The sequence below is a fragment of the Phalangium opilio genome, unplaced genomic scaffold (genome assembly GCF_054372755.1).
Source record: "Phalangium opilio isolate 3A_F unplaced genomic scaffold, DU_Popi_V2 ptg000329l_1, whole genome shotgun sequence".
Classification (NCBI taxonomy): Eukaryota; Metazoa; Arthropoda; class Arachnida; order Opiliones; family Phalangiidae; genus Phalangium; species Phalangium opilio.
In genome coordinates, this window is record NW_028324226.1 from 7,199,878 (window position 1) to 7,227,677 (window position 27,800).

At 36.8% G+C, this 27,800-nt stretch overlaps 4 protein-coding genes across 14 annotated transcripts in view; 3 read left to right on the forward strand and 1 right to left on the reverse strand.

Moving 5' to 3' along the window:
- Positions 1–27,800, reverse strand: part of LOC149610608 (potassium voltage-gated channel protein Shaw-like) — a 519,915-nt gene that overhangs the window by 116,846 nt on the left and 375,269 nt on the right. The window lies entirely within an intron of this gene.
- LOC149610615 (uncharacterized) lies at positions 1,392–10,785 on the forward strand. 5 transcript variants are annotated; one of them, XM_089859352.1, is made up of 4 exons: positions 1,392–1,528; positions 2,197–2,315; positions 2,654–2,814; positions 8,722–10,785. In XM_089859352.1, exon 4 carries the CDS (start codon positions 8,985–8,987, stop codon positions 10,656–10,658), a length of 1,674 nt encoding a protein of 557 aa, XP_089715478.1. In that variant the 5' UTR covers positions 1,392–1,528; positions 2,197–2,315; positions 2,654–2,814; positions 8,722–8,984; the 3' UTR covers positions 10,659–10,785. The 5 variants fall into 5 exon arrangements, with proteins under 5 accessions (XP_089715478.1, XP_089715477.1, XP_089715476.1 ...); XM_089859351.1 differs by having other exon boundaries at positions 2,654–2,795; XM_089859350.1 differs by lacking the exon at positions 2,654–2,814.
- On the forward strand, positions 13,120–18,395 carry LOC149610616 (uncharacterized). Its single transcript, XM_089859330.1, has 3 exons — positions 13,120–13,411; positions 13,504–14,146; positions 15,895–18,395. The coding sequence occupies exon 3, from the start codon at positions 16,096–16,098 to the stop codon at positions 18,268–18,270; it is 2,175 nt and encodes a 724-aa protein (XP_089715456.1). The 5' UTR covers positions 13,120–13,411; positions 13,504–14,146; positions 15,895–16,095; the 3' UTR covers positions 18,271–18,395.
- On the forward strand, positions 23,158–27,294 carry LOC149610617 (uncharacterized). Of its 2 annotated transcripts, none has more exons than XM_089859345.1 (2): positions 23,158–23,290; positions 25,129–27,294. In XM_089859345.1, the coding sequence occupies exon 2, from the start codon at positions 25,354–25,356 to the stop codon at positions 27,166–27,168; it is 1,815 nt and encodes a 604-aa protein (XP_089715471.1). In that variant the 5' UTR covers positions 23,158–23,290; positions 25,129–25,353; the 3' UTR covers positions 27,169–27,294. The 2 variants fall into 2 exon arrangements, with proteins under 2 accessions (XP_089715471.1, XP_089715472.1); XM_089859346.1 differs by lacking the exon at positions 23,158–23,290 and adding an exon at positions 23,370–24,574.

The window sequence follows — 27,800 nt, forward strand, 5'->3', positions numbered from 1 at the left end:
CCAAAGTAAAGTCCGCCTTAAGCAATGTATTGAAATTCACGTTTGAAATTGATTTTTTAGGAAGAAGGTTAGAGAAAAAAAACCCCTCGCCAACTGTTGCCATTGCCGTGATAGGCTCCTCCCAGCGCAATTGAACGGAGATCCAAGAAAACCCCGATTTTTTTTTTCAATGATTTTTGCAGACCCGTATCTTAATGCGTTTTCGAACACAATAGTGTAATATCATGCGATATTCCGAACTTCACGAATAGGGGCATTGGAAGAAGGAATCTATAGCTATAGCGGAAATCTATAGAATGAATGAAATTTAATATTGGATAAGCATATAGCGAGAGACGAACGGGAACTTTGCTCTTAAAAGATTAGTATTTGCAATATTTATTGCTATTTCAAATACATACATAAATTTCCCCTTTCACGATTATTGCATTTGCCTATCAAACCCATAGATATCAGTAATATTGAAAATCAACAATCGTTTTCAGCCTTTGAATGTAGACGAAATGCCATATCACTTAAACATTTTCAATATCTATGCCTAGACTTATACTTATCGAAAATGTATAAAGATGTATGCAATTCAGAAACCTCCCTGAGGATAGTTTTCTAGAAATATTCCCCAAGAGAGGTAACCAACTAGTTTCAAACGGTTTTTGACTAGAGATAATCAATCTTTTTGATTGGCTGGTTGGCAAATTCATCTCACATTAGATCGAAATGCATTCGTGTCATTGGTCAAGTAAATAGTGATCAAATACTCTTCACGTAATGAAAGGATTATACTACGTTTTATGTGCTTATTTCTATCCTGAACGCTGGATCTCTAAATCTATAATTTAGTAAATAATGCAATTATTTAAATTTATTCAATCCACGTTAGTATAATTTCGAAAATAATGCGGTTAATTTAATTCGCGTTAATATAATTTAGTAAATAATGCGGTTAATTTAATTCGCGTTAATATAATTTAGTAAAAATGCGGTTAATTTAATTCGCGTTAATATAATTTAGTAAATAATGCGGTTAATTTAATTCGTGTTAATATAATTTAGTAAATTAAGCAGTTATTTAATATAATTCACTTAACTGCATTATATACTAAATTATATTTATTTAATTTATATAATTCACTTGAAAATAATTTAGTAAATAATGCAGTTATTTAATGTAATTAATTCACATTAATATAATTTTAAAAAATTCCCTTATTTAATCGAATTAATTCACTTTAATATAATTTAGTAAATAATACAATTATTTTATCTAATTAATTCACTTTAATATAATTTAGTAAATAATACAATTATTTTATCTAATTAATTCACTTTAATATAATTTAGTAAATAATACAATTATTTTATCTAATTAATTCACTTTAATATAATTTAACTATGGCTTATTACTCCTAGCCTTCAAGGGTCGAAGAAGAAAATAAATTATTAAGGACGGTATAAAGGATAATGTGAACAAGGATGTAAACAGCACACTAGGCTCACTAGCTAGCAGCCTAGCTCACACAGTTGAAAGGTACAGACATTCTAACTAAGCATGGGCGAATACTCGAGTAACACGAATAACTCGATCGAATATCGAGACGAATAACCGTCTCGATATTCGATAAGCCCCATTTCGGGTATTCGAACGAATATCGAATAGTGAATTTTACTATTCGGGCCTACTATTCGTTAAATATTCGATTAACTATTCGTTAAATATTCGATTAACTATTCGTTAAATATTCGATTAACTATTCGTTAAATATTCGATTAACTATTCGAGAAAACAAAAATATTAACCCTAAAAATGTTTTAAAAAAGTAATGGCAGATACACTTTTTAATGTATAAGTTTCTATGGGAAAATAGGCCTGAAGTGCTACTACTCAATAGCGCATCTAAATTCTAAAAATAATTTAAATTGATTTTAATTAATCCTTCTATTTCTGATTATTCGATAACTATTCGATAAGGGCAATTTTAAGTTAAGCCTAATTATTCGATATTCGGTTCCCAAACAACTATTCGTCTCGGTATTCGATAAGAAAATTTTTCACTATTCGATATTCGTCTCGACAGTCAAAAACTGGTATTTGCCCATGCTTAATTCTAACCTAACCATAATCAACTTAAATCAAGTCTCTTAACCTCTCTTTTCTGATTAAATGTCCAAAAACGTATTTGCTTCTTTCCGTTCCAGCTCTTAATTTTTTACGGTAGGGCGTCGTCTGCTTCGCACTCTGCTCTGAAAAACAACTTTGTTTTTGTGTTGCACTGTTGGATGCATACGTTATCTAATCTTAGAGCTTGAAATTCAAGGTATTTTTGATTATTTGAATATTATAATCTAAATATTCATCAAATTCCCCGAGATTAATGGCCTTGTCTCTTTGTCTGACTTTTTAACTAAATTTATCGGACCCTGCAGTTTGCAAATCCTATACATAGTTTACAGGTATGGAACGTTATTGTTACCATTATTAACACGAGGACGGAGACCAGGTCACCAAGCGACATAGAGCGTAAAATCGTCTGCTATTTTCAGCTCTAAGTTGCCTGGTCTCCTCGTGCAAATCGTATGAATCCTCCTTGCGTGTAAACTATGTGTACAGGAAAGACAACTGTTGTGTGATTTAATTATTTTTGCATCACGGCAGAAGTTTCTAACCATATCCGGAACCATCTCTGTTAGCCAACTTCTTATTAGGCCCGATCACCGCGCCACCTACGGCATTTCCCTCATTTTGAATTGGCAGGCTGATTTAAGCGCCAGCAGCGGGCAAGTAACGAAACTTTAAGGTGTGTCCTGTGGTTTGAGGTAACGAATCAGAAACGGTGACAAGCTGTTAATAGAGTTTGCTAGAAATTCCGGTCAAACTAGCGTGGGGTCCTAGGCCCACGGATTGTAATGGATTTTCATAGAGTTCTAGCCAGACGGCTTTTCAACGATTGGCGCTGAAGAAGTTTTGAACACGCCCCACAGTTTGAGTGCCACAGCCTCTCGGCGTGGGATTTTTTTCAGTAGATTAGATAGTTTTCCTAGTGGGGAGGAAACTTTCGACCCTCTTTTACGATTGCCATAGGCAATTTTGACGGGTCATTCCTATTTTAGAGGCCGTTTTCCATAGTGGTAAATTTTTTAGTAGGATGGTAGTAAAAACAGTAGTATTCCCCCTACATGGAAAAGCCAAACCTATGATGGAGAAAATAGTATGAATTGCTACATTGTGCCGACTAACCATAAATTGCTGCCTTTTCCAAAATATTGCTGACTAACCATAAATTTCCGCCTTTTCCAAATATTGCTGACTAACCATAAATTGCCGCCTTTACCAAAATATTGCTGACTAACCGTAAATTGCCGCCTTTTCCAAAATATTGCTATATTACTGTCTTTTTCCGTGTAAAGAGGCGCATACTTAGCCTTTTGTTAATAAACAGGAAAAATTAAACGGGGTAATGCACTGGCCTTTTAACAAGGCGTTTTAAAGTGTTCTAATTGCGAGGCCAATACAGAATGAACATGCAAAACGAAATGTTGGAATAATACATTGGCCTTTTAACTAGGGGTCCTAAGAGACCTAATCGCGAGGCCAGTACAGATATGCCCTTACGTTCAAACGAGATTAGACCAGGTTAGGTTAGGTTTGGTTTGGTTTAGGCGAGGCGGGTGAAATTTCATGTCGGGCCTCTCAAGTAGGCGTTGGTAGTGGCCTACTTGAGAGGCCATTAGAAAATAAACATGCAAAACGGAACCGTGGACAATTACACGGGCCTCTGAACTAAGCGTTTGTAGTGGCCTACTTGAGAGGCCAGTAGAGAATAAACACGCAAAATTAAACTAGGGACAATACATGGGTCTCTTATCTATGTTTTTATCGTCGGCTACTTTGCCGTTCGTGAATAAATATTAAAAACGAAATGGAAGTATCACATTCACATTGGCCTTTAAACTAGGTGTCCTAAGTGGCCTAATTGCGAGGCCAGTGCAGATATGTCCTAACGTTCAAACTAGATAAGTATAGGCTAGGTTGGGTTAGGTTAGGTTAGGTCAGGTGTCGGCCCGCTCATCTTCGCGTCTGTAGTGGCCTGCTTGAGAGGCTGGACTATTACACGGGCCGCTCAACTAGGCGTCAGTAGTGGCCTACTTGAGAGGCCAGTAGAGAATAAACAAGCTAAATGGAATCATGGACTATTACACGGGCCGCTCAACTAGGTGTCAGTAGTGGCCTACTTGAGAGGCCAGTAGAGAATAAACAAAGAAAATGGAACCATGGACTATTACACGGGCCGCTCAACTAGGCGTCAGTAGTGGCCTACTTGAGAGGCCAGTAGAGAATAATCAAGCAAAATGGAACCATGGACTATTACACTGGCCGCTCAACTAGGTGTCAGTAGTGGCCTACTTGAGAGGCCAGTAGAGAATAAACAAAGAAAATGGAACCACGGGTACAATTACACTGGCCGCTCAACTAGGCGTCAGTAGTGGCCTACTTGAGAGGCCAGTAGAGAATAAACAAAGAAAATGGAACCACGGGTACAATTACACTGGCCGCTCAACTAGGCGTCAGTAGTGGCCTACTTGAGAGGCCAGTAGAGAATAAACAAAGAAAATGGAACCACGGGTACAATTACACTGGCCGCTCAACTAGGCGTCAGTAGTGGCCTACTTGAGAGGCCAGTAGAGAATAAACAAAGAAAATGGAACCACGGGTACAATTACACTGGCCGCTCAACTAGGCGTCAGTAGTGGCCTACTTGAGAGGCCAGTAGAGAATAAACAAAGAAAATGGAACCACGGGTACAATTACACTGGCCGCTCAACTAGGCGTCAGTAGTGGCCTACTTGAGAGACCAGTAGAGAATAAACAAAGAAAATGGAACCACGGGTACAATTACACTGGCCGCTCAACTAGGCGTCAGTAGTGGCCTACTTGAGAGGCCAGTAGAGAATAAACAAAGAAAATGGAACCACGGGTACAATTACACTGGCCGCTCAACTAGGCGTCAGTAGTGGCCTACTTGAGAGGCCAGTAGAGAATAAACAAGCTAAATGGAATCATGGACTATTACACGGGCCGCTCAACTAGGTGTCAGTAGTGGCCTACTTGAGAGGCCAGTAGAGAATAAACAAAGAAAATGGAACCATGGACTATTACACGGGCCGCTCAACTAGGCGTCAGTAGTGGCCTACTTGAGAGGCCAGTAGAGAATAATCAAGCAAAATGGAACCATGGACTATTACACGGGCCGCTCAACTAGGTGTCAGTAGTGGCCTACTTGAGAGGCCAGTAGAGAATAAACAAAGAAAATGGAACCACGGGTACAATTACACTGGCCGCTCAACTAGGCGTCAGTAGTGGCCTACTTGAGAGGCCAGTAGAGAATAAACAAAGAAAATGGAACCACGGGTACAATTACACTGGCCGCTCAACTAGGCGTCAGTAGTGGCCTACTTGAGAGGCCAGTAGAGAATAAACAAAGAAAATGGAACCACGGGTACAATTACACTGGCCGCTCAACTAGGCGTCAGTAGTGGCCTACTTGAGAGGCCAGTAGAGAATAAACAAAGAAAATGGAACCACGGGTACAATTACACTGGCCGCTCAACTAGGCGTCAGTAGTGGCCTACTTGAGAGACCAGTAGAGAATAAACAAAGAAAATGGAACCACGGGTACAATTACACTGGCCGCTCAACTAGGCGTCAGTAGTGGCCTACTTGAGAGGCCAGTAGAGAATAAACAAAGAAAATGGAACCACGGGTACAATTACACTGGCCGCTCAACTAGGCGTCAGTAGTGGCCTACTTGAGAGGCCAGTAGAGAATAAACAAAGAAAATGGAACCACGGGTACAATTACACTGGCCGCTCAACTAGGCGTCAGTAGTGGCCTACTTGAGAGGCCAGTAGAGAATAAACAAAGAAAATGGAACCACGGGTACAATTACACTGGCCGCTCAACTAGGCGTCAGTAGTGGCCTACTTGAGAGACCAGTAGAGAATAAACAAGCATAATGGAACCACGGGTACAATTACACTGGCCGCTCAACTAGGCGTCAGTAGTGGCCTACTTGAGAGGCCAGTAGAGAATAATCAAGCAAAATGGAACCATGGACTATTACACGGGCCGCTCAACTAGGCGTCAATCGTGGCTTACTTGAGAGGCCAGTAGAGAATAAACAAGCAAAATGGAATCATGGACTATTACACTGGCCGCTCAACTAGGCGTCAATAGTGGCCTACTTGAGAGGCCAGTAGAGAATAAACAAGCATAATGGAACCACGGGTACAATTACACGGGCCGCTCAACTAGGCGTCAGTAGTGGCCTACTTGAGAGGCCAGTGGAGAATAAACAAGCAAAATGGAACCATGGACTATTACACTGGCCTCTCAATTAGGCGTCAGTAGTGGCCTACTTGAGAGACCAGTAGAGAATAAACAAGCATAATGGAACCACGGGTACAATTACACTGGCCGCTCAACTAGGCGTCAGTAGTGGCCTACTTGAGAGGCCAGTAGAGAGACTATAGACACCTGCATGAGAGGCCAAGGTGTCGGGAAGTTGCTTTTGTGACATAATTTATATCTATTTTGAGCGCATTTAGAGTCCAAATGGATTTTATTTTTTGGAAATATTGTAGAGAAGATTATATTAAACGCGGTTCTGGTTCTCGAAAACCTCTTAGTGAAAAGCGATTATTATATTTCACAAAAACGTCTGTATCTACTGCTTGAATATTATGGCCTCCAAAACCGATTTAATACCCCATACATTTACACAAATTGAAAACTTTCTGCCTTTTCCAGAAGTTTTTAATTGGTCATACGACTAACTTTGAAATGCAGTTTCATACTGCGTTTAAGTCGATCAAATGGCCTACTTTGTATGCAGTTTTACACTGCATTTCCAGAACTACCCTCACTTAAACGTGTATAGTTCTACCTTGCTAGCATTAATCACTAATAATAATCATAAATTAAATATACAGTAAAACCACATGAAAGCGTTTTAGTCAGATTTTAGTTATCCATAGTATTTTTTCCCTCATCGGTTTAGCTTTTCGGTTCTAGGTAAAATACTACTATTTTTACTACTATCCTACTATATAAATTTCCCACTATCGAAGGCGGCCTCTAAAATAGGAAAGATCCATTTTGACTAGCAGGGATGGATACTATATAAAGCCTTAGTGTCCAATACTTCCTAGGATAAGAAGTTGTAACGGATTCGTGCAAGCTTTAACTAGGTTAAAGAGAACCTGTTTAAACAGGACCTCGAAGGGGGGAAATAGTTGCAGGCTACTAATAAAACTTAAAGAGGGGCAGCGTTTCTTACCAGGGCGGCTAAGGACATAGTTCCATACAAATCCTAGCAAAAAGGCTACTAAGAGGAATAAATTCAAAGTACTTGGAAATTAACAACTTTTATTTAAGCCGACTAGGCAACAAATAATCCCGGTGAACACACTGCCAAAAAAAATGAACTACTGTCCTCGTCCCGTCGTCTGCACCCCCTTTTTATCATTTAGGAGAGCTGAATGCGCATGTGCAGGCGGCGAGATAAGGGCAAAACAAAATAGGTCAAAAAAATTCCTGTAGGCCTAAAAGTGTCAACAAAAAAAGGTTAGGAACTAGATTATTTTTAAGTAGGCCTAACTGTCAAAATTAATAGAGGGTAAACAACCAAAACATAATAAACTAGAGAGGGGAGTATGATTTGATCTGTTACAAAGTCATTAACTTCTGATCACGGCAATTAAGGTGAAGCCCAAACAGTGTGGACGAGATCAGACCAACACCTTCCAGAAATTCAAAACGCATTTATTTACACCCTGTATTTGAGGTCTATAATTAGTATAGTGACGTCATCCGTTGGCAGTGTTGGGGGTTGTCCACAAAGGAAGGGGTTGGTCTGATCTCCACACTGTATATTAACTCCCAGTCTTCATATCGTTTTGTTTATTTTAATTTAAAATGGCTTTTCTTGGGCAACATCAAAAGTTAATGACTTCTTAGTCATAAACTTCTGGCAACATGAAGTCCAAACTGTAAGGGCTATTTTATTTAATTTAAACATGATGCCTGAAGTTTTTTGTCTCTTGTCAGCACGCGCAAAGCTAGATTACATAGAGACCTAGCTTTGCGCGTGCTGGCAACCGATGTTGTTACAGAGTATATACAGAATAAGCTGTGGTTCGAGATAGGGAGTTGCCGATCCTATAGCGTGAAAACTAATTTCCTCACGCGCATTCTTTATCCATGGTTGGGCTCTTTTCTAATATACTTTAAGAGGTTCAAACTAGGGCATCATCGTGTAAAATTTTGATGAATCTAAAACTAACAGCCATTTTACATTTTCTAACTTTTTAATTACACGCCATGAAAAAACCTATCACTTAAGTGAAATAATCTTTGAGATGAAAGGGTTTATTCAAGCCACGAACTTCTCTTATTTTGAATCAAAATACCCGCCTTTAAATGTCAGATTAAAAGTTTACTTGATGATGCCCTAGTTTGAACCTTTTAAATTATATTAGAAAAGAGAACAACCATCAGAGAAAATCCGTTGGCGAGTGGCGGATGTTTGCCCGAAGTATGTTTTCACTTCTGGCATAAAGATAAAAATTAAATTTAAAACTAAATAAAATAGCAAGAACAAAACCCGAGTTATTGCCTCTCACAAGTCATGAAATCCATCAGCTTAAAGAAAATTATTATTTCAGCTTGAATGACAATCTCGCTCAGTATAAACAGTTCAATTGATATGGGACGAAAAAAACTGACTTGACGAAAAACTCACAATACTATCGAGATTTCGACAAAAAGATATTTGAACGTGCATTTATTTAAACACGAAGCATAAAAATATTGCAAGTGTTACAAGTACCATGAGATATTTCCAACAGATATGACTATAAAATAAGGCGCCTTACCTTTGAACCATTTAAATGCAACATCTATTTAAAGAAAATTCTATTCCATTTCAATGCTTCCATTCAAATGCAAAGTTTGTGAATTTCGTTCCCGAACTCGCGGGAATTTAAAGCAGCATGTCGCTACTCACAGTGATGAGCGTCCATTCAAATGCGATATTTGCGATTACCGCACCCGAAAACGCGGGAATTTAAAGCGGCATGTCGCGGCTCACAGTGATGAGCGTCCATTCAAATGCGATATTTGCGATTACAGTGGCCGAACACGCAAAGATTTAAAGCAGCATGTCGCTACTCACAGTGATGAGCGTCCATTCAAATGCGATATTTGTGATTATCGTGCCAGAAGGCCAGACGATTTAAAGAAACATGTTTTGACCCACAGTGATGAGCGTCCATTCAAATGCGATATTTGTGAATATCGTGCCCGAAGGCCAGAAGATTTAAGGAGACATGTGGCGACTCACAGCGATGAGCGTCCATTCAAATGCGGTATTTGCGAATATCGTGCCAGAAGGCCAGACGATTTAAAGAAACATGCCACGACTCACAGTGATGAGCGTACTTTCAAATGCGATCTTTGCGAGTTTCGTGCCCGAAGGCGGTATGTTTTAAAGAAACATCTCACCAGTCACAGTGATGAGCGTCCGTTCAAATGCCATATTTGTGAATATCGTGGAAAAACGCCAGAGAATTTAAAGAGACATGTCGCGACTCACAGAGACGAGCGTCCGTTCAAGTGTCCTTTTTGTGATTTTGCAGCCAAATTGAAGCAGTATTTAAGAGTTCACATTGCTAGACGTCATTCATCAAAATCTGGAACTAATCGAAAAATTAAGAAATCTGTCGCGTCAAAACTGAAGAACAAATACTCTCAATCAAAGTGTATTCGGAAATGCCGATTTTGTGTAAAAGTTTTCAATCGTCGCGATTCTTTAATTTGCCACGAAAATATTTGTCGAAGCAGCAAGGATGAACATATTTCCACGAAAGGCCACGCTGGTAAAACCAATCAGCGAAACATGGAATCGAATTTGTCAGATTCAAACCAAGATCAGTCAGAAAGTAGATCAACAACTGATGTTGCAGACTTTGTGTTGCCTTTAAAACTCAAATCAAACGACAAACGAGGAAATTCGCAGCCAAAACGAAGTGTACCAAATATAAACCATGATTCTCTTAATGACTTTGATCAGTCAAATGAAGTGGAAATTCATTCTGAATCAGATCCCGATGAACCCAGTAACACGAGAGAGTCCAATTGTACCCGTTCACAACGTATCGGTTCTAACTTCAACCAAGGGCTTTCTTTGAATACTTGCACATCTAAGCGTAAATTTAATACCTCTGAAGAAATTAAGAAAGAACCAGAACCTGCATCGAGTGCTAATTTCAGTTCAGAGTTTGACATAAATTGTGTCAAATTGGAAAACGAAGCTGCAATGCCTCTTTCAGCTAACGAAGCGATTTACGGCCCAGAGTCTGAAGCATCGAGGCGGGAATCAAGTGTAAAATGGGAAGAACCAATTGATCACCTGAAGAATGAGTTTGGTTTTCACAACAATGACGCTGTTGACCAAGACGCTCGGTTTATCAACAAACCGTGTTCCATTATTTTGACAAAATTGGAAGATTCGGGGAATTATCTTGGATGTTATTACGTTAGAATGAAAGAACCACCTTATGTTTACGAGGCTGTTAAAGTTAATTTGAATCCCCTCATTTAATTCATTTTAATCTACTGTTATGTCTGTTTTCCATTTGAGTAATCGTTGCAATTTCATTGCTATCATTTTATTTCAACAATTCGCGAGTGTTTTTTACTTTGTTTTCAAATAAAGTTACTCCAATTGATGAATTGTGTTAAAATCTTCCTAGTTGCGCTTAGAATCATCGTCTTAAGGAAAATAAAACCACGGCTATCTTAAGAAATGGTGGCCATAAAAGTTAAAATTTCTCCTTAAAGGGAGGGTGAAGTGGAAAATAAAATGACTTTTTTATCGATTCTTCTACTAATTATAAGACCAGTCTGCATAGTGAAACATTCAGGAAACATTTCCTAAATGATTTTAAAATTCATATTAGGTTCAGATTTTAAGGATAATTTTAAATAAGGACTTCCAACCAATCGCGTGACGCCCTACCTTTTTGTTAACAAAATTCTCGTGGCACGTTCCGTATCGAATGAAATTTATCACGACATTTCAAAGAAATTGCGCGCGACGTGACAATCGTGGCGCGAGACATGGAGCGTGCAACGAGAATTTTGTTAACAAAAAGGCAGGGCGTTGTGATTTGTTGGAAGTCCTTATTTCGAATTATCCATAAAATCTGAACCTAATTTGAATTTTAAAATCACGCAGAAGCAGTTTTGATGCTTCACTATACAGACTGGTCTTATAATTAGTAGAAGAATCGATAAAAAATCACTTGTTTTTCTACTTCACCCTCCCTTTAATGGAATATCGTCCGCGTGTTTCAACCAATTACACTAATACCGGTTTAACTATATCCTGTAGACAACTTTTAGGGTTCAACTTGCCCCATTATTTTTAAAATGGCGGCCGGCCCGGATAAGTAAAAAAAGTGCCCTTACAGGCTGTGGCGCTATTTGTTAATTAGAATTTGAAATCAATCATTTAACTGGTTTTTCAGTCGAAGACTAATTTGCGTTATTTTGAGTCAGTTCAATAATTGTCTTGCTACGGAATTCCCCTGTTGGATTCCGATGTTTTGAGGAGAACTATCGTCCGTAATAAAAAGATATTGTAATAAGAAAGGCGCTTGATTGCTCTTTCTCGGTTTACATCAACCTTTTCGAAAAAGTCGGCTCAAAATAAATTGTCCGCTAGGTTGATTCTTTTTTTCGCTCGATATCAGAAGATATTCAATTCTTTCGAGAATACGAAACGCAAATGAAATAATAGATCAGTATTCTCTTCCCTGCAAACCACGTGACAATTTCAATCATACACGGATTGCCAAACGTATAATTATGGTAGGTAAAGCACGCATGCGCCACTCACATATAAATAGGCTACGTATTTACCATTTATTTGTAATCAGTTTTAAAATACTAAGCTTTTGGACACACAAAAATAACCAATGAAATGGTTTGTTTATATATATATAAAATTTGTTTGCGTTCTGAACTTCAAGCGAAAAAATATCAATTGAATTTCTCCATAGATATTGTATGCGGTGACCTTTGACCCCAAATATATCGGATGCAGTTTTTCAAATTGGGCTTTAGAAATTTCATAAATATAAAAAAAAATTCTATCTATCGTTGAAACTGAAGTCTTCATTATAAATTAAAAACCTATATCTTTGAATTTAGTACAATCAGGAATACATAAAGCTAATAGGAATCATTGTGTAGCGATTTTCTCAACTTATCTAGGCGGTTTTTGTGGGAAGAGCTAGACTAATCATTATGTTTGACGAATTTTACTTCGCGAACAATCTCCCTTCTTCTTGAACCAAGCTCACGCAACCGACCTCGCGTTTGCTATCAACCAAAGAAATCGCAGTTAGAAAGGCGTCCGAGTTATGTCGCGTGACGTATAGTTCACAAGCCCCGCCCACACAACAACTCTTCACGTAATGAAAGGATTATACATACTACGTTTTATGTGCTTATTTCTATCGTGAACGCTGGACCTCTAAATCTATAATTTAGTAAATAATGCAATTATTTAAATTTATTTAAATCCACGTTAATAAAAATTAGTAAATAATGCAATTATTTAAATTTATTTAATCCACGTTAATATAATTTAATAAATAATGCGGTTAATTTAATTCGCGTTAATATAATTTAGTAAATAATGCGGTTAATTTAATTCACTTGAATATAATTTAGTAAATCATGCGGTTAATTTAATTCAGGTTAATATAATTTAGTAAATGATGCGGTTAATTTAATTTACTTTAATATAATTTAGTCAATAATGCAGATATTTAGTATAATTCACTTAACTGCATTATATACTAAATTATATTTATTTAACTTATATAATTCAGTTGAAAATAATTTAGTAAATAATGCAGTTATTTAAAAAATTCTCTTATTTAATCGAATTAATTCACTTTAATATAATTTAACCATGGCATATTACTCCTAGCTTTCAAAGGTCGAACAAGAAAAAAAATTATTAAAGACGGTATAAAGGATTTTTTTTTGCTCCAGTGAGGTTGACGAGCTAGGGCTTGTATAGCCTTACAGCTCCAAATATAATATAGGTAGATAATAATATAATAATAATACAATAATATAATAATAATACAATAATATAATAATAATATAATAATAATATAATAATAATATAATAATAAAATATAGGTTAGATAATGTGAGAACTCAAATGCCCAAAAATTTCTTAACTCCAGTTTTAAAATGAATTATTGATAATGTGAACAAGGATGTAAACAGCACACTAGGCTCACTAGCTAGCAGCCTAGCACACACAGTTAAAAGGTACAGACATTCTAACCTAACCATAATCAACTTAAATCAAGTCTCTTTTCTGATTAAATGTCCAAAAACGTATTTGCTTCTTTCCGTTCCAGCTCTTAAATTTTTACGGCAGGGCCGGAAATAAGAAAAATTTCTTATAGGACATGTGTCCAGGGCCGGAAATAAGAAAAATTTCTTATAGGACACGTGTCCAGTGACCCCCTGTTTGACTGGAAATTTTATAGGACATTGTCCACTGGATTGTGCAAAAATAGTGTCGCATCTCCATAGTCAAGCTATCAAAACTTGGGAAAATTTATTGGTCAAACTGTCCAGTGAACCCTTAGTTTTTGAAAAAATTATGGGACAATTTAAAATTTTATTGGACAATGTCCAGTGTCCTGTGCTTATTTCCGGCCCTGCATGTGTCCAGTGACCCCCTGTTTGACTGGGAAATTTATAGGACATTTTCCACTGGAGTTTGCAAAAATAGTGTCGGATCTTCATAGTCAAGGTATCAAAACTTGGGAAAATTTATTGGTCAAAATGTCCAGTGACCCCCTTAGTTTTTGAAAAAATTATGGGACATTTTAAAATTTTATTGGACAATGTCCAGTGTCCTGTGCTTATTTCCGGCCCTGTTTCACGGTAGAGTAGGGCGTCGTCTGCTTGGCACTCTGCTCTGAAAAACAACTTTGTTTTTGTGTTGCGCTGTTGGATGCATACGTTATCTAATCTTAGAGCTTGAAATTCAAGGTAATTTTGATTATTTGAATATTATAATCTAAATATTCATCAAATTCCCCGAGATTAATGGCCATGCCTCTTTGTCTGACTTCTTAACTAAATTAATATGACGCAACTATACGTAAAAAAAGGCCAATATTGGTCGCGCTGATAATTACTAGTAAATCAGTCTATCCATGCTTAAATAACGCAGATTGGGGTAATTTTGAAAACTTAAAATTAAACATACTTAAACTTAAAATTAATCAATGAAAGCTGGAAAGCACAAATACTAAATATGAGGCTTTCGTTTAAAACCGTTTTCAAATCAAACAAACGTATAGTTATATCATGACGGCTACAACAAGATGGTTATCTGTAAAATATTTTCCCATGTTATTTCTATGGGAAATTTTCGAGGTTTTCGTCAAAATCTATTTTTTATCTATTATTTTTATGGAAAAGAAAACCACCCTTAGCAACTTTATTTTTTATAAACTAAACTAATGGATGGATCTCTTTGAAATTTTAACCACATATTGAGGGCCCGAATTGTAGTTCTGTGGAATTTTTTCAAAGCAGTTAATACGATACAAAAAAAAGTTATAACCAATCAAAAAACCATCCTTATACATTAAAGTCGGTATGAAGTCTTATCTAAGAGAGCTATCGCTCTCCTAGAATTTATCGGACCCTGCAGTTTGCAAAACCTATACATAGTTTACAGGCATGGAACGTTGTTACCATTAACACGAGGACGGAGACCAGGTCACCACTCACCAAGCGACATAGAGCGTAAAATCGTCTGCTATTTTCAGCTCTAAGTTGCCTGGTCTCCTTGTGCAAATCGTATGACTCCTCCTTGCGTGTAAACTATGTGTACAGGAAAGACAACTGTTGTGTGATTTAATTATTTTTGCATCACGGCAATTAAGGTGAAGCCCAAACAGTGTGGACGAGATCAGACCAACACCTTCCAGAAATTCAAAACGCATTTATTTACACCCTGTATTTGAGGTCTATAATTAGTATAGTGACGTCATCCGTTGGCAGTGTTGGGGGTTGTCCACAAAGGAAGGGGTTGGTCTGATCTCCACACTGTATATTAACTCTCCCAGTCTTCATATCGTTTTGTTTATTGTAATTTAAAATGGCTTTTCTTGGGCAACATCAAAAGTTAATGACTTCTTAGTCATAAACTTCTGGCAACATGAAGTCCAAACTGTAAGGGCTATTTTATTTAATTTAAACATGATGCCTGAAGTGAATACATGCTTCAGGCAAATATCCGCCATTCTCCAGTGGATTTCCTCCGATGCATGGGCTCTTTTCTGATATACTTTAAGAGGTTCAAACTAGGGCATCATCGTGTAAAATTTTGATGACTCTAAAACTAACAGCCATTTACATTTTCTAACTTTTTAATTACACGCGATGAAAAAAACTATCACTTAAGAGAAATAATCTTTGAGATGGAGGGGTTTATTCAAGCCACGAACTTCTCTTAATTTGAATCAAAATACCCGCCTTTAAATGTCAGATTAAAAGTTTACTTGATGATGCCCTAGTTTGAACCTTTTAAAGTATATTAGAAAAGAGAACAACCATCAGAGAAAATCCGTTGGTGAGTGGCGGATGTTTGCCCGAAGTATGTTTTCACTTCTGGCATCATGATAGAAATTAAATTTAAAACTAAATAAAATAGCAAGAACAAAACCCGAGTTATTGCCTCTTACAAGTCATGAAATCATTCACCTCAAAGAAAATTGTTATTTCAGCTTGAATCACAAACTCGCTCAGTATAAACAGTTCAATTGATATGGGACGAAAAAAACTGATTTGACGAAAAACTCACAATACTATCGAGATTTCGACAAAAAAGATATTTGAACTAAAATATTGCAAGTGTTACAAGTACCATGAGATATTTCCAACAGATAGGACTATAAAATAAGGCACCTTACCTTTGAACCATTTAAATGCAACATCTACTTAAAGAAAATTCTAAAGAGAGAAAGCTTCCCTTCAAATGCGATCTTTGCGATTACCGCGCCCGAACAAGCCAGACTTTAAAGCAGCATGTCGCTACTCACAGTGATGAGCGTCCATTCAAATGCGATCTTTGCGATTACCGCGCCCGAACAAGCCAGACTTTAAAGCAGCATGTCGCTACTCACAGTGATGAGCGTCCATTCAAATGCGATATTTGCGATTACTGCGCCCGAACTCGCTCGAACTTAAAGCAGCATGTCGTGGCTCACAGTGATGAGCGTCCATTCAAATGCGATATTTGCGATTATCGCGCTCGAACTCGCTCGAAGTTAAAGCAGCATGTCGTGGCTCACAGTGATGAGCGTCCATTCAAATGCGATAATTGCGATTACCGCACCCGAACAAGCCAGACTTTAAAGCAGCATGTCGCGGCTCACAGCGATGAGCGTCCATTCAAATGCGATCTTTGCGATTACCGCGCCCGAACAAGCCAGACTTTAAAGCAGCATGTCGCTACTCACAGTGATGAGCGTCCATTCAAATGCGATATTTGTGATTATCGTGCCAGAAGGCCAGACGATATAAAGAAGCATGTTTTGACCCACAGTGATGTGCGTAAATTTAAGTGCGATATTTGTGAATATCGTGGCCGAAGGCCTGAAGATTTAAGGAGACATGTTGCGACTCACAGCGATGAGCGTCCATTCAAATGCGATATTTGTGATTATCGTACAAAATTTCGGTCGAATTTAAAGAAACACGTCTTGACTCACAGTGATCACCGTCCTTTCAAATGCGACATTTGCGATTACTGCACCCGAACTCGAACGAATTTGAAGAACCATGTCACGTCTCACAGTGATGAGCGTCCATTCAAATGCCATATTTGTGAATATCGTGCCCCAACGCGTTGGTGTTTGAAGAACCACGTAGCGACTCACAGTGATGCGCGTCCATTCCAATGCGATATTTGCGATTACCGCACTCGTACTCGGGTGCATTTAAAGATACACGTCGCGACTCACAGTGACGAGTGTCCGTTCAAGTGTTCTTTTTGTGATTTTGCAGCCAAAATAAAGCAGGGTTTAAGAGCTCACATTGTTAGACGTCATCCATCAAAATCTGGAGTTGAACGAAAAATTAAGAAAACTGTCGCGACGAAGTCAAAACGGAAAAACAAATACGACCAATCAAAGTTTACTCGGAAATGCCGATTTTGTGTAAAAGTTTTCAATCGTCGAGAGTCTTTAATCTCCCACGAAAACTATTGTCGAAAATTCAAGGGTGAACGTATTTCTAAGATAGACTATTCTGAAAAACCAAATCAGGGAAACATGGAAGCGAATTTGTCAGATTCTACCCAAGATCAGTCAGAAAGTAGATCAACTGATGTTGCAGACTTTGTGTTCCCATTAAAACTCAAACCAGACGACAGAAGTGGAAGTTCGCAACCAGAACGAAGTGTGCCAAATATAAACCATGATTCGCTTAATGGAAATGATCAGTCAATAGAAGTCGAGATACATTCAGAATCAGATCCAGATGAACCCAGAAACGCGAGAGAGTCTAATTGTACTCATTCAGAACATATCGGTGCTAACTTCAACCAAGGAATTTCTTTGAATACTTGGCCATCCAAGTGCAAGTTTAATACTATAAGGCCAACCATAACCGCTGATGAAATTAAGAAAGAACCAGAACCTGCATCGAGTGCTAATTTCAGTTCAGAGTTTGACATAAATTGTGTCAAATTAGAAAACGAAGCTGCAATGCCTTTTCGAGATAACGAAGCTGCAATGCCTTTTCTAGATAACGAAGCTGCAGTGCCTTTTCTAGATAACGAAGCTGCAATGCCTTTTCTAGATAACGAAGCTGCAATGCCTTTTCTAGATAACGAAGCGATTTACGGCCCAGATTCTGAAGCATCGAGGCGGGAATTAAGTTTAAAATGGGAAGAACCAATTGATCACCTGAAGAATGAGTTTGGTTTTCACAACAATGACGCTGTTGACCAAGACGCTCGGTTTATCAACAAACCGTGTTCCATTATTTTGACAAAATTGGAAAATTCGGGGAATTATCTTGGATGTTATTACGTCAGAATGAAAGAACCACCTTATGTTTACGAGGTGGTTAAAGTTAATTTGAATCCCCTCATTTAATTCATTTTAATCTACTGTTATGTCTGTTTTCCATTTGAGTAATCATTTCAATTTCATTGCTATCATTTTTTCAACAATACGCGAGTGTTTCTTACTTTGTTTCCAAATAAAGTTACTCCATTTGATGAATTGTGTTTAAATCTTCCTAGTTGCGCTTAGAATCAACGTCTTAAGGTAAATAAAACCATGGCTATCTTAAGAAATGGTGGCCATAAAAGTAAAATTTCTCCTTAAAGCGAGGGTGAAGTGGAAATTAAAGCGACTTTTTTTTATCGATTCTTCTTCTTATTACAAGACCAGTCTGCATAGTGAAACATTCAGGAAACATTTCCTAAATGATTTTAAAATTCATATTAGGTTCAGATTTTAAGGATAATTTTAAATAAGGACTTCCAACCAATCGCGTGACGCCCTACCTTTTTGTTAACAAAATTCTCGTGGCACGTTCCGTATCGAATGAAATTTATCACGACATTGCAAAAACATTGCGCGCGACGTGACAATCGTGGCGCGAGACATGGAGCGTGCAACGAGAATTTTGTTAACAAAAAGGGCGGGCGTTATGTGATTGGTTGGAAGTCCTTATTTGAAATTATCCATAAAATCTGAACCTAATTAATAAAAACTGTCATTGTAGACAAAGACCGGAAAGTGTAAAAGATAAGTTTAGAAAATTAAATGCCTGAAGAAACAGATATTCAAATTTTCACTTTTGAAGACATGATTATAAAACATCAATTATTTTAAAAACTTCTTATCATACTTTTTTTCACCAAAATTACTTCAGAACAATATTTTAACAAGTGTTATGCGCATCATTTTAAAAATAGTACGTGTTACATTTCATTTTCTATCAAAAATTTACAATTAGGTAGAGATTCGGCCCTATAAAGAGTATAAAATGGACAGAAAATCGTTGAGAGCTGATAAAATAAAACCGTATTAAAACTTAACAAAACGTATTCTTCAATTGTAATGTTTTCGAAGTATTAAATATTAACGTGCTGTATAGCTCTCAAAGATCACGATCAATCTACAGATCTTTTCGACACAAATAACTAAATCACAATGAAAAGGCCTATTTTACTTTCCGCTTCGCAATATTTCCAATTTTAAAATAAAAAAATTTAAACTCTTCAAGAGAAATCATTTCAGATATCCAAGTATTTGAATATCCTAATAGCAAGTGTTCGTCGAAAGTAAAACCTAGTATCAAGATAGTATCCCTTAAATTCTTCTAGGTGCCATTTTTACTTGAACTACTATTGAGAACAAAATGCTTGGGTAAACATTGCTGAAAAATATTTTGGGAAAATGAAATTGTGGTGAAAAAAAGTAAGATAAGAATTTTTTAAAATAATTGATGTTTTATAACCATGTCTTCAAAAGTGAAAATTTGAATATCTGTTTCTTCAGGCATTTAATTTTCTAAACTTATCTTTTACACTTTCCGGTCTTTGTCTACAATGACAGTTTTTATTAATATCTGTTACTTCAGTCTTCATATTAACTAAAATTGTTTAGAAAACACAGGAGAGAAAAAGCTTTATTACCAGCCGTCGTTAATCCGCTTAATTATCTGCCGTCGGTAATCTAGCTTAATTACCAGTCGTCGGTAATCTAACTTAATTACCAGTCGTAGGTAATCTAGCTTAATTACCAGTCGTCGGTAATCTAGCTTAATTTCCAGTCGTAGGTAATCTTGTTAACTTAATATATATGTGTGGGGTCTTATTCCAACTTAACTTGTTAGCTAACACAAGCTTAGGTTCTCTTGTTTTTTAACCACTACGAAAATTGGACCAAATAGCCTTAACCGTGCTATTATCATAAACTGACTCTTATCCATGCTAAAATATCGCAGATTGGAATGGTTTTAAAAATTTTAAATTAAACACACTTAGAGTTAATTATAGTTAATGAAAATCGCCTAGCGCCAAGTAAAATGTTGTACCTTTCATTTAAAACCGTTTTCAAGTCTAACAAATGTATAGTTATGTCTATAAGTGCCTGGACAAAATGGCTGTTTGCGAAAAAAATCCCATGTTATTTCTATGGGAAATTTCCAGTTTTTCGTCAAAAGGGCTGATTAATTTTATGGAAATGAAAACCACCCTTAGCAACTTTATTTTTTATAAAAAAAACTAATTAATGGATCTCTTGGAAATTTTAACCACATATTGTGGGCCAGAATTGTAGTTCTGTGGATATTTTTCAAAACAGTTAATACAATACAAAAAAAGTTACATCCAAACAAAAAACCCTCCTTATACATTAAGAGCAGTATGAAGTCTTATCTAAGAGAGCTACCGCTCTCATAGAATTTGAATTTTAAATTCATGCAGTAGCAGTTTTGGATGTTTCACTATGCAGACTGGTCTTATAATTAGTAGAAGAATCGATAAAAAATCACTTGATTTTCTACTTCACCCTCCCTTTAATGGAATATCGTCCGCGTGTTTCAACCAATTACAATACCGTTTTACTATAACCTGTAGACAACTTTTAGGGTTCAACTTGCCCCATTATTTTTAAAATGGCGGCCGGCCCGGATAAGTAAAAAAAGTGCCCTTACAGGCTGTGGCGCTATTTGTTAATTAGAATTTGAAATCAATCATTTAACTGGTTTTTCAGTCGAAGACGAATTTGAGTTATTTTGAGTCAGTTCAATAATTGTCTTGCTACGGAATTCCCCTGTTGGATTCCGATGTTTTGAGGAGAACTATCGTCCGTAATAAAAAGATATTGTAATAAGAAAGGCGCTTGATTGCTCTTTCTCGGTTTACATCTTTGTTACAATGGTATGCTATCGATTGGGCGTGTTATCAAAACAGCATTGTTCAAAACGGCTTTTTCATAAACGCGTTTGCCATTATAGCCATTTCTCGTTTTAGCGCATTTTGATTACAGCGTTTATATCTTGAGCGTTGTTTCGTACGCTTTTTCCAAAATATTGTTGTTTATCTTCATTGACTTCCCAAAATAATATGCCTTTTCGAAAAAATTATATTTTATAGTTACTTCCGATATAACATTACTCCTTTTTGCATAATATTGTTCTTTGTTCTACATACTTAATATAATAGAGCAATCCCAGTTTGGGCGGAAACAGCAACCGCTGTTTTGATTCCACGCGGTTTTGCAAACCGCTGTTTTGGGAACCGCTTTATTCCAAAACGCTCTTTTGAAAACCGCTCAACTACCCGTGAACCGTTACAATACCCTAGAGGGGAACGTCAACCAAGGCATTCGCATTTCTCGAATAAAGAAGAAGCGCAGGCTGAAAGTGCGAAAAGAGAAAGACAGCGCGACCAAGTGATATACCTTTTCGAAAAAGTCGGCTCAAAATAAATTGTCCGCTAGGTTGATTCTTTTTTTTCGCTCGATATCAGAAGGCATTCAATTCTTTCAAGAATACGAAACTCAAATGAAATAATAGATCAGAATTCTCTTCCCTGCAAACCACATGACAATTTCTTAGCTGCTATAATTTCAATCATACACGGATTGCTAAACGTATAATTATAGTAGGTAAAGCACGCATGCGCCGCTCACAGGGTAGGCTACATATTAACCATTTGTATTCAGTTTGAAAATACTCAGGTTTGGGGCACTTTTTGAAGTTGAAACCACAAAAATAACCAATGAAATTATGTATAACAAAAATTTGTTTGCGTTTTGAACTTCAAGCTAAAAGATGTCAATTGAATTTCTCCATAGATATTGTATGCGGTGACCTTTGACCCCAAATATATCGGATGCAGTTTTTCAAATTGGGCTTTAGAAATTTCATAAATATAAAAAAAATTCTATCTATCGTTGAAACTGAAGTCTTCATTATAAATTAAAAACCTATATCTTTGAATTTAGTACAATCAGGAATACATAAAGCTAATAGGAATCATTGTGTAGCGATTTTCTCAACTTATCTAGGCGGTTTTTGTGGGAAGAGCTAGACTAATCATTATGTTTGACGAATTTTACTTCGCGAACAATCTCCCTTCTTCTTGAACCAAGCTCACGCAACCGACCTCGCGTTTGCTATCAACCAAAGAAATCGCAGTTAGAAAGGCGTCCGAGTTATGTCGCGTCACTCGCGTGACGTATAGTTCACAAGCCCCGCCCACACAACAACTCTTCACGTAATGAAAGGATTATACATACTACGTTTTATGTGCTTATTTCTATCGTGAACGCTGGACCTCTAAATCTATAATTTAGTAAATAATGCAATTATTTAAATTTATTTAAATCCACGTTAATATAAATTAGTAAATAATGCAATTATTTAAATTTATTTAATCCACGTTAATATAATTTAATAAATAATGCGGTTAATTTAATTCGCGTTAATATAATTTAGTAAATAATGCGGTTAATTTAATTCACTTGAATATAATTTAGTAAATCATGCGGTTAATTTAATTCAGGTTAATATAATTTAGTAAATGATGCGGTTAATTTAATTTACTTTAATATAATTTAGTCAATAATGCAGTTATTTAGTATAATTCACTTAACTGAATTATATACTAAATTATATTTATTTAACTTATATAATTCAGTTGAAAATAATTTAGTAAATAATGCAGTTATTAGCTCCAAATATAATATAGGTAGATAATAATATAATAATATAATAATAATATAATAATAAAATATAGGTTAGATAATGTGAGAACTCAAATGCCCAAAAATTTCTTAACTCCAGTTTTAAAATGAATTATTGATAATGTGAACAAGGATGTAAACAGCACACTAGGCTCACAAGCTAGCAGCCTAGCACACACAGTTAAAAGGTACAGACATTCTAACCTAACCAGTCCATAATCAACTTAAATCAAGTCTCTTTTCTGATTAAATGTCCAAAAACGTATTTGCTTCTTTCCGTACCAGCTCTTAAATTTTTACGGTAGAGTAGGGCGTCGTCTGCTTGGCACTCTGCTCTGAAAAACAACTTTGTTTTTGTGTTGCGCCGTTGGATGCATACGTTATCTAATCTTAGAGCTTGAAATTCAAGGTAATTTTGAATATTATAATCTAAATATTCATCAAATTCCCCGAGATTAATGGCCTTGTCTCTTTGTCTGACTTCTTAACTAAATTAATCGGACCCTGCAGTTTGCAAATCCTATACATAGTTTACAGGTATGGAACGTTGTTACCATTAACACGAGGACGGAGACCAGGTCACCACTCACCAAGCGACATAGAGCGTAAAATCGTCTGCTATTTTCAGCTCTAAGTTGCCTGGTCTCCTTGTGCAAATCCTATGAATCCTCCTTGTGTGTAAACTATGTGTACTGGAAAGACAACTGTTGTATGATTTAATTATTTTTGCATCACGGCAATTAAGGTGAAGCCCAAACAGTGTGGACGAGATCAGACCAACACCTTCGAAAAGTTCAAAACGTATTTATTTACATCCTGTATTTGAGGTCTAGGCAAATTAGTATAGTGACTAGGGATGCACCGATATGGGTACAGCCGATATATCGGAAATTCGTAGCCGATATATATCGGCCGATATTATCGGCCCATAAAAAAATAATATTTCTCCATGTATATCGTTTCCAAGAGTGGAATCAACATTATTTAGGACCATTTACGTTTCTACTTTGTTTAATTAGAGGCATGTGTCACATTTCTTTTGTTAAATGTGGTACCGCTACATATTATAGCCTTAACCGCCTTCCTTAAAAATGATGTGGTCTAAGTTAAATCCTTGCTTGATTAAAGTAAAAATGCAGCTTCTTTCTTTGTTCAACGAGAAGTAGCGTTATAAGCAAACTTAGGGACCACAAGTGAAAAGTTCAAGTTGTACATTAGTGGCACGTACCAAACGCATTAGAGAGCGTCAGTGTCGACTTTGATTGTTTGCGGGAGGTATGGGAAACTAGGGAAATTACTTAATCATAGTCGTGAACAACGGGGTAAAACTGACCATGTGGAAAACCTTGCATTTTTAAAGAGAAATGTTAAATTGTGGGATTAAATTTTGTAAAGTTTTTCCCGGAAATATCGGTTTACATGAAGCCGATATTGGCCGATACCGATATCAAAAAGATAGGCCGATGTATCGGTAACCGATATATCGGTCCATCCCTAATAGTGACGTCATCCGTTGGCAGTGTTGGGGGTTGTACACGTAGGAAGGGGTTGGTCTGATCTCCACACTGTATATTAACTCTCCCAGTCTTCATATCGTTTTGTTTATTTTAATTTAAAATGGCTTTTCTTGGGCAACATCAAAAGTTAATGACTTCTTAAGTTAATAAACTTCTGGCAACATGAAGTCCAAACTGTAAGGGCTATTTTTTTAATTTAAACATGATGCCTGAAGTGAATACGTGCTTCAGGCAAATATCCGTCATTCTCCAGTGGATTTGCTCCGATGGTTGGGCTCTTTTCTAATATACTTTAAGAGGTTCAAACTAGGGCATCATCGTGTAAAATTTTGATGAATCTAAAACTAACAGCCATTTTACATTTTCTAACTTTTTAATTACACGCGATGAAAAAAACTATCACTTAAGAGAAATAATCTTTGAGATGGAGGGGTTTATTCAAGCCACGAACTTCTCTTAATTTGAATCAAAATACCCGCCTTTAAATGTCAGATTAAAAGTTTACTTGATGATGCCCTAGTTTGAACCTTTTAAGATATATTAGAAAAGAGAACAACCATCAGAGAAAATCCGTTGGTGAGTGGCGGATGTTTGCCCGAAGTATGTTTTCACTTCTGGCATCATGATAAAAATTAAATTTAAAACTAAATAAAATAACAAGAACAAAACCCGAGTTATTGCCTCTTACAAGTCATGAAATCCATCAGCTTAAAGAAAATTATTATTTCAGCTTGATAACAATCTCGCTCAGTATAAACAGTTCAATTGATATGGGACGAAAAAAACTGACTTGACGAAAAACTCACAATACTATCGAGATTTCGACAAAAAAGATATTTGAATGTGCATTTATTTAAACACGAAGCATAAAAATATTGCAAGTGTTACAAGTACCATGAGATATTTGCAACATATATGACTATAAAATAAGGCACCTTACCTTTGAACCATTTAAATGCAACATCTACTTAAAGAAAATTCTAAAGAGAGAAAGCTTCCATTCAAACGCGATATTTGTGAATTTCGTTCCCGAACTCGCGGGAATTTAAAGCAGCATGTCGCGGCTCACAGCGATGAGCGTCCATTCAAATGCGATATTTGCGATTATCGCGCTCGAACTCGTGGGAATTTAGCGGACCATGTCGCGACTCACAGTGATGAGTGTCCATTCAAATGCGATGTTTGCGATTACCGCACCCGAACTCGCGGGAATTTAAAGCGGCATGTCGCGGCTCACAGTGATGAGCGTCCTTTCAAATGCGATATTTGTGATTTTCGTACAAAATTTCGGTCGAATTTAAAGAAACACGTCTTGACTCACAGTGATGAGCGTCCTTTCAAATGCGATATTTGCGATTACCGCGCCCGAACATGCGGGACTTTGAAGACGCATGTCGTGTCTCATAGTGATGAGCGTCCGTTCAAATGCAACATTTGCGATTACCGCGCCCGAACTCGCTCCAATTTAAAGCAGCATGTCTTGGCGCACAGTGATGAACGTCCTTTCAAATGCGATATTTGTGATTATCGTACAAAATTTTGGTCGAATTTAAAGCAGCATGTCTTGACTCACAGTGATCAGCGTCCTTTCAAATGCGATATTTGTGATTATCGTACAAAATTTCGGTCGAGTTTAAAGAGACACGTATTGACTCACAGTGATGAGCGTCCATTCAAATGCGGTATTTGCGAATATCGTGCCCGAAAAGCAGAAGATTTAAAGAACCATGTAGCGACTCACAGAGACGAGCGCCCGTTCAAGTGTCCTTTTTGTGATTTTGCAGCCAAAATAAAGCATGCTTTAAGAGCTCACATTTCTAGACTTCACTCATCAAAATATGTAATTGAACGAAAAATTAAGAAAACTGTCGCGACGAAGTCAAAACGGAAAAACAAATACGACCAATCAAAGTTGACTCGGAAATGCCGATTTTGTCGAAATGCTTTCAATCGTCGAGAGTCTTTAATTTCCCACGAAAACTATTGTCGAAAATTCAAGGGTGAACGTTTTTCCATGAAAGATAACGCTGAGAAACCAAATCAGGGAAACGTGGAAGCGAATTCGTCAGATTCTAACAAAGTTCAGTCAGAAAGTAGATCAACTGGTGTAGCTGACTTTGTGTTGCCTTTAAAACTCAAATCAGTCGACAAACGAGAAAGTTCTCAGCCAAAACGAATAGTGTCAAATATAATCCATGATTCGCTTAATGAAAGTGATCAGTCAAATGAAGTCGAAATTCATTCTGAATCAGATCCCGATGAACCCAGAAACACGAGAGAGTCTAATCCTTCTCATTCACAACGTATCGGTTCTAATTTGAACCAAGGGATTTCTTTGAATTCTCGGCCATCTAAGCGTAAATTTAATACTATATGTCCAACCATAACCTCTGAAGAAATTAAGAAAGAACCAGAACCTGTATCGAGTGCTAATTTTAGTTCAGAGTTTGACATAAATTGTGTCAAATTGGAAAACGAAGCTGCAACGCCTCTTTCAGCTAACGAAGCGATTTACGGCCCAGAGTCTGAAGCATCTAGGTTGGAATCAAGTGTAAAATGGGAAGAACCAATTGATCACCTGAAGAATGAGTTTGGTTTTCACAACAATGACGCTGTTGACCAAGACGCTCGGTTTATCAACAAACCGTGTTCCATTATTTTGACAAAATTGGAAGATTCGGGGAATTATCTTGGATGTCATTATGTTAGAATGAAAGAACCACCTTATGTTTACGAGGTGGTTAAAGTTAATTTGAATCCCCTCATTTAATTCATTTTAATCTACTGTTATGTCTGTTTTCCATTTGAGTAATCGTTACAATTTCATTGCTATCATTTTATTTCAACAATCGCGAGTGTTTTTTACTTTGTTTTCAAATAAAGTTACTCCAATTGATGAATTGTGTTATAATCCTTCTAGTTGTGCTTAGAATCAACGCCTTTCTTTTTTTAGCAAAATGATTCCACGGCTATCTTAGGAAATGGTGGCCATAAATGTAAAATTTACACCTAATGGAATATCGTCCGCGTGTTTCAACCAATTACACCTGTTCACTATAACCCGTAGACAACTTTTAGGGTTCAACTCGCCCCATTATTTTTAAAATGGCGGCCCGGAGCTAAGTAGTAAGAGAAGTGTCCTTACAGGCTAACTGGGTACTAGTTAATTAGAATTTGAAATCAATCATTTAACTGGTTTTTCAGTCGAAGACTAATTTGCGTTATTTTGAGTCAGTTCAATAATTGTCTTGCTACGGAATTCCCCTGTTGGATTCCGATGTTTTGAGGAGAACTATCGTCCGCAATCAAAAGAAATTGTAATAAGAAAGCGCATGATTGCTCTTTCTCGGTTTACATCTTTGTTACAATACCCTAGAGGGGAACGTCAACTAAGGCATTCGC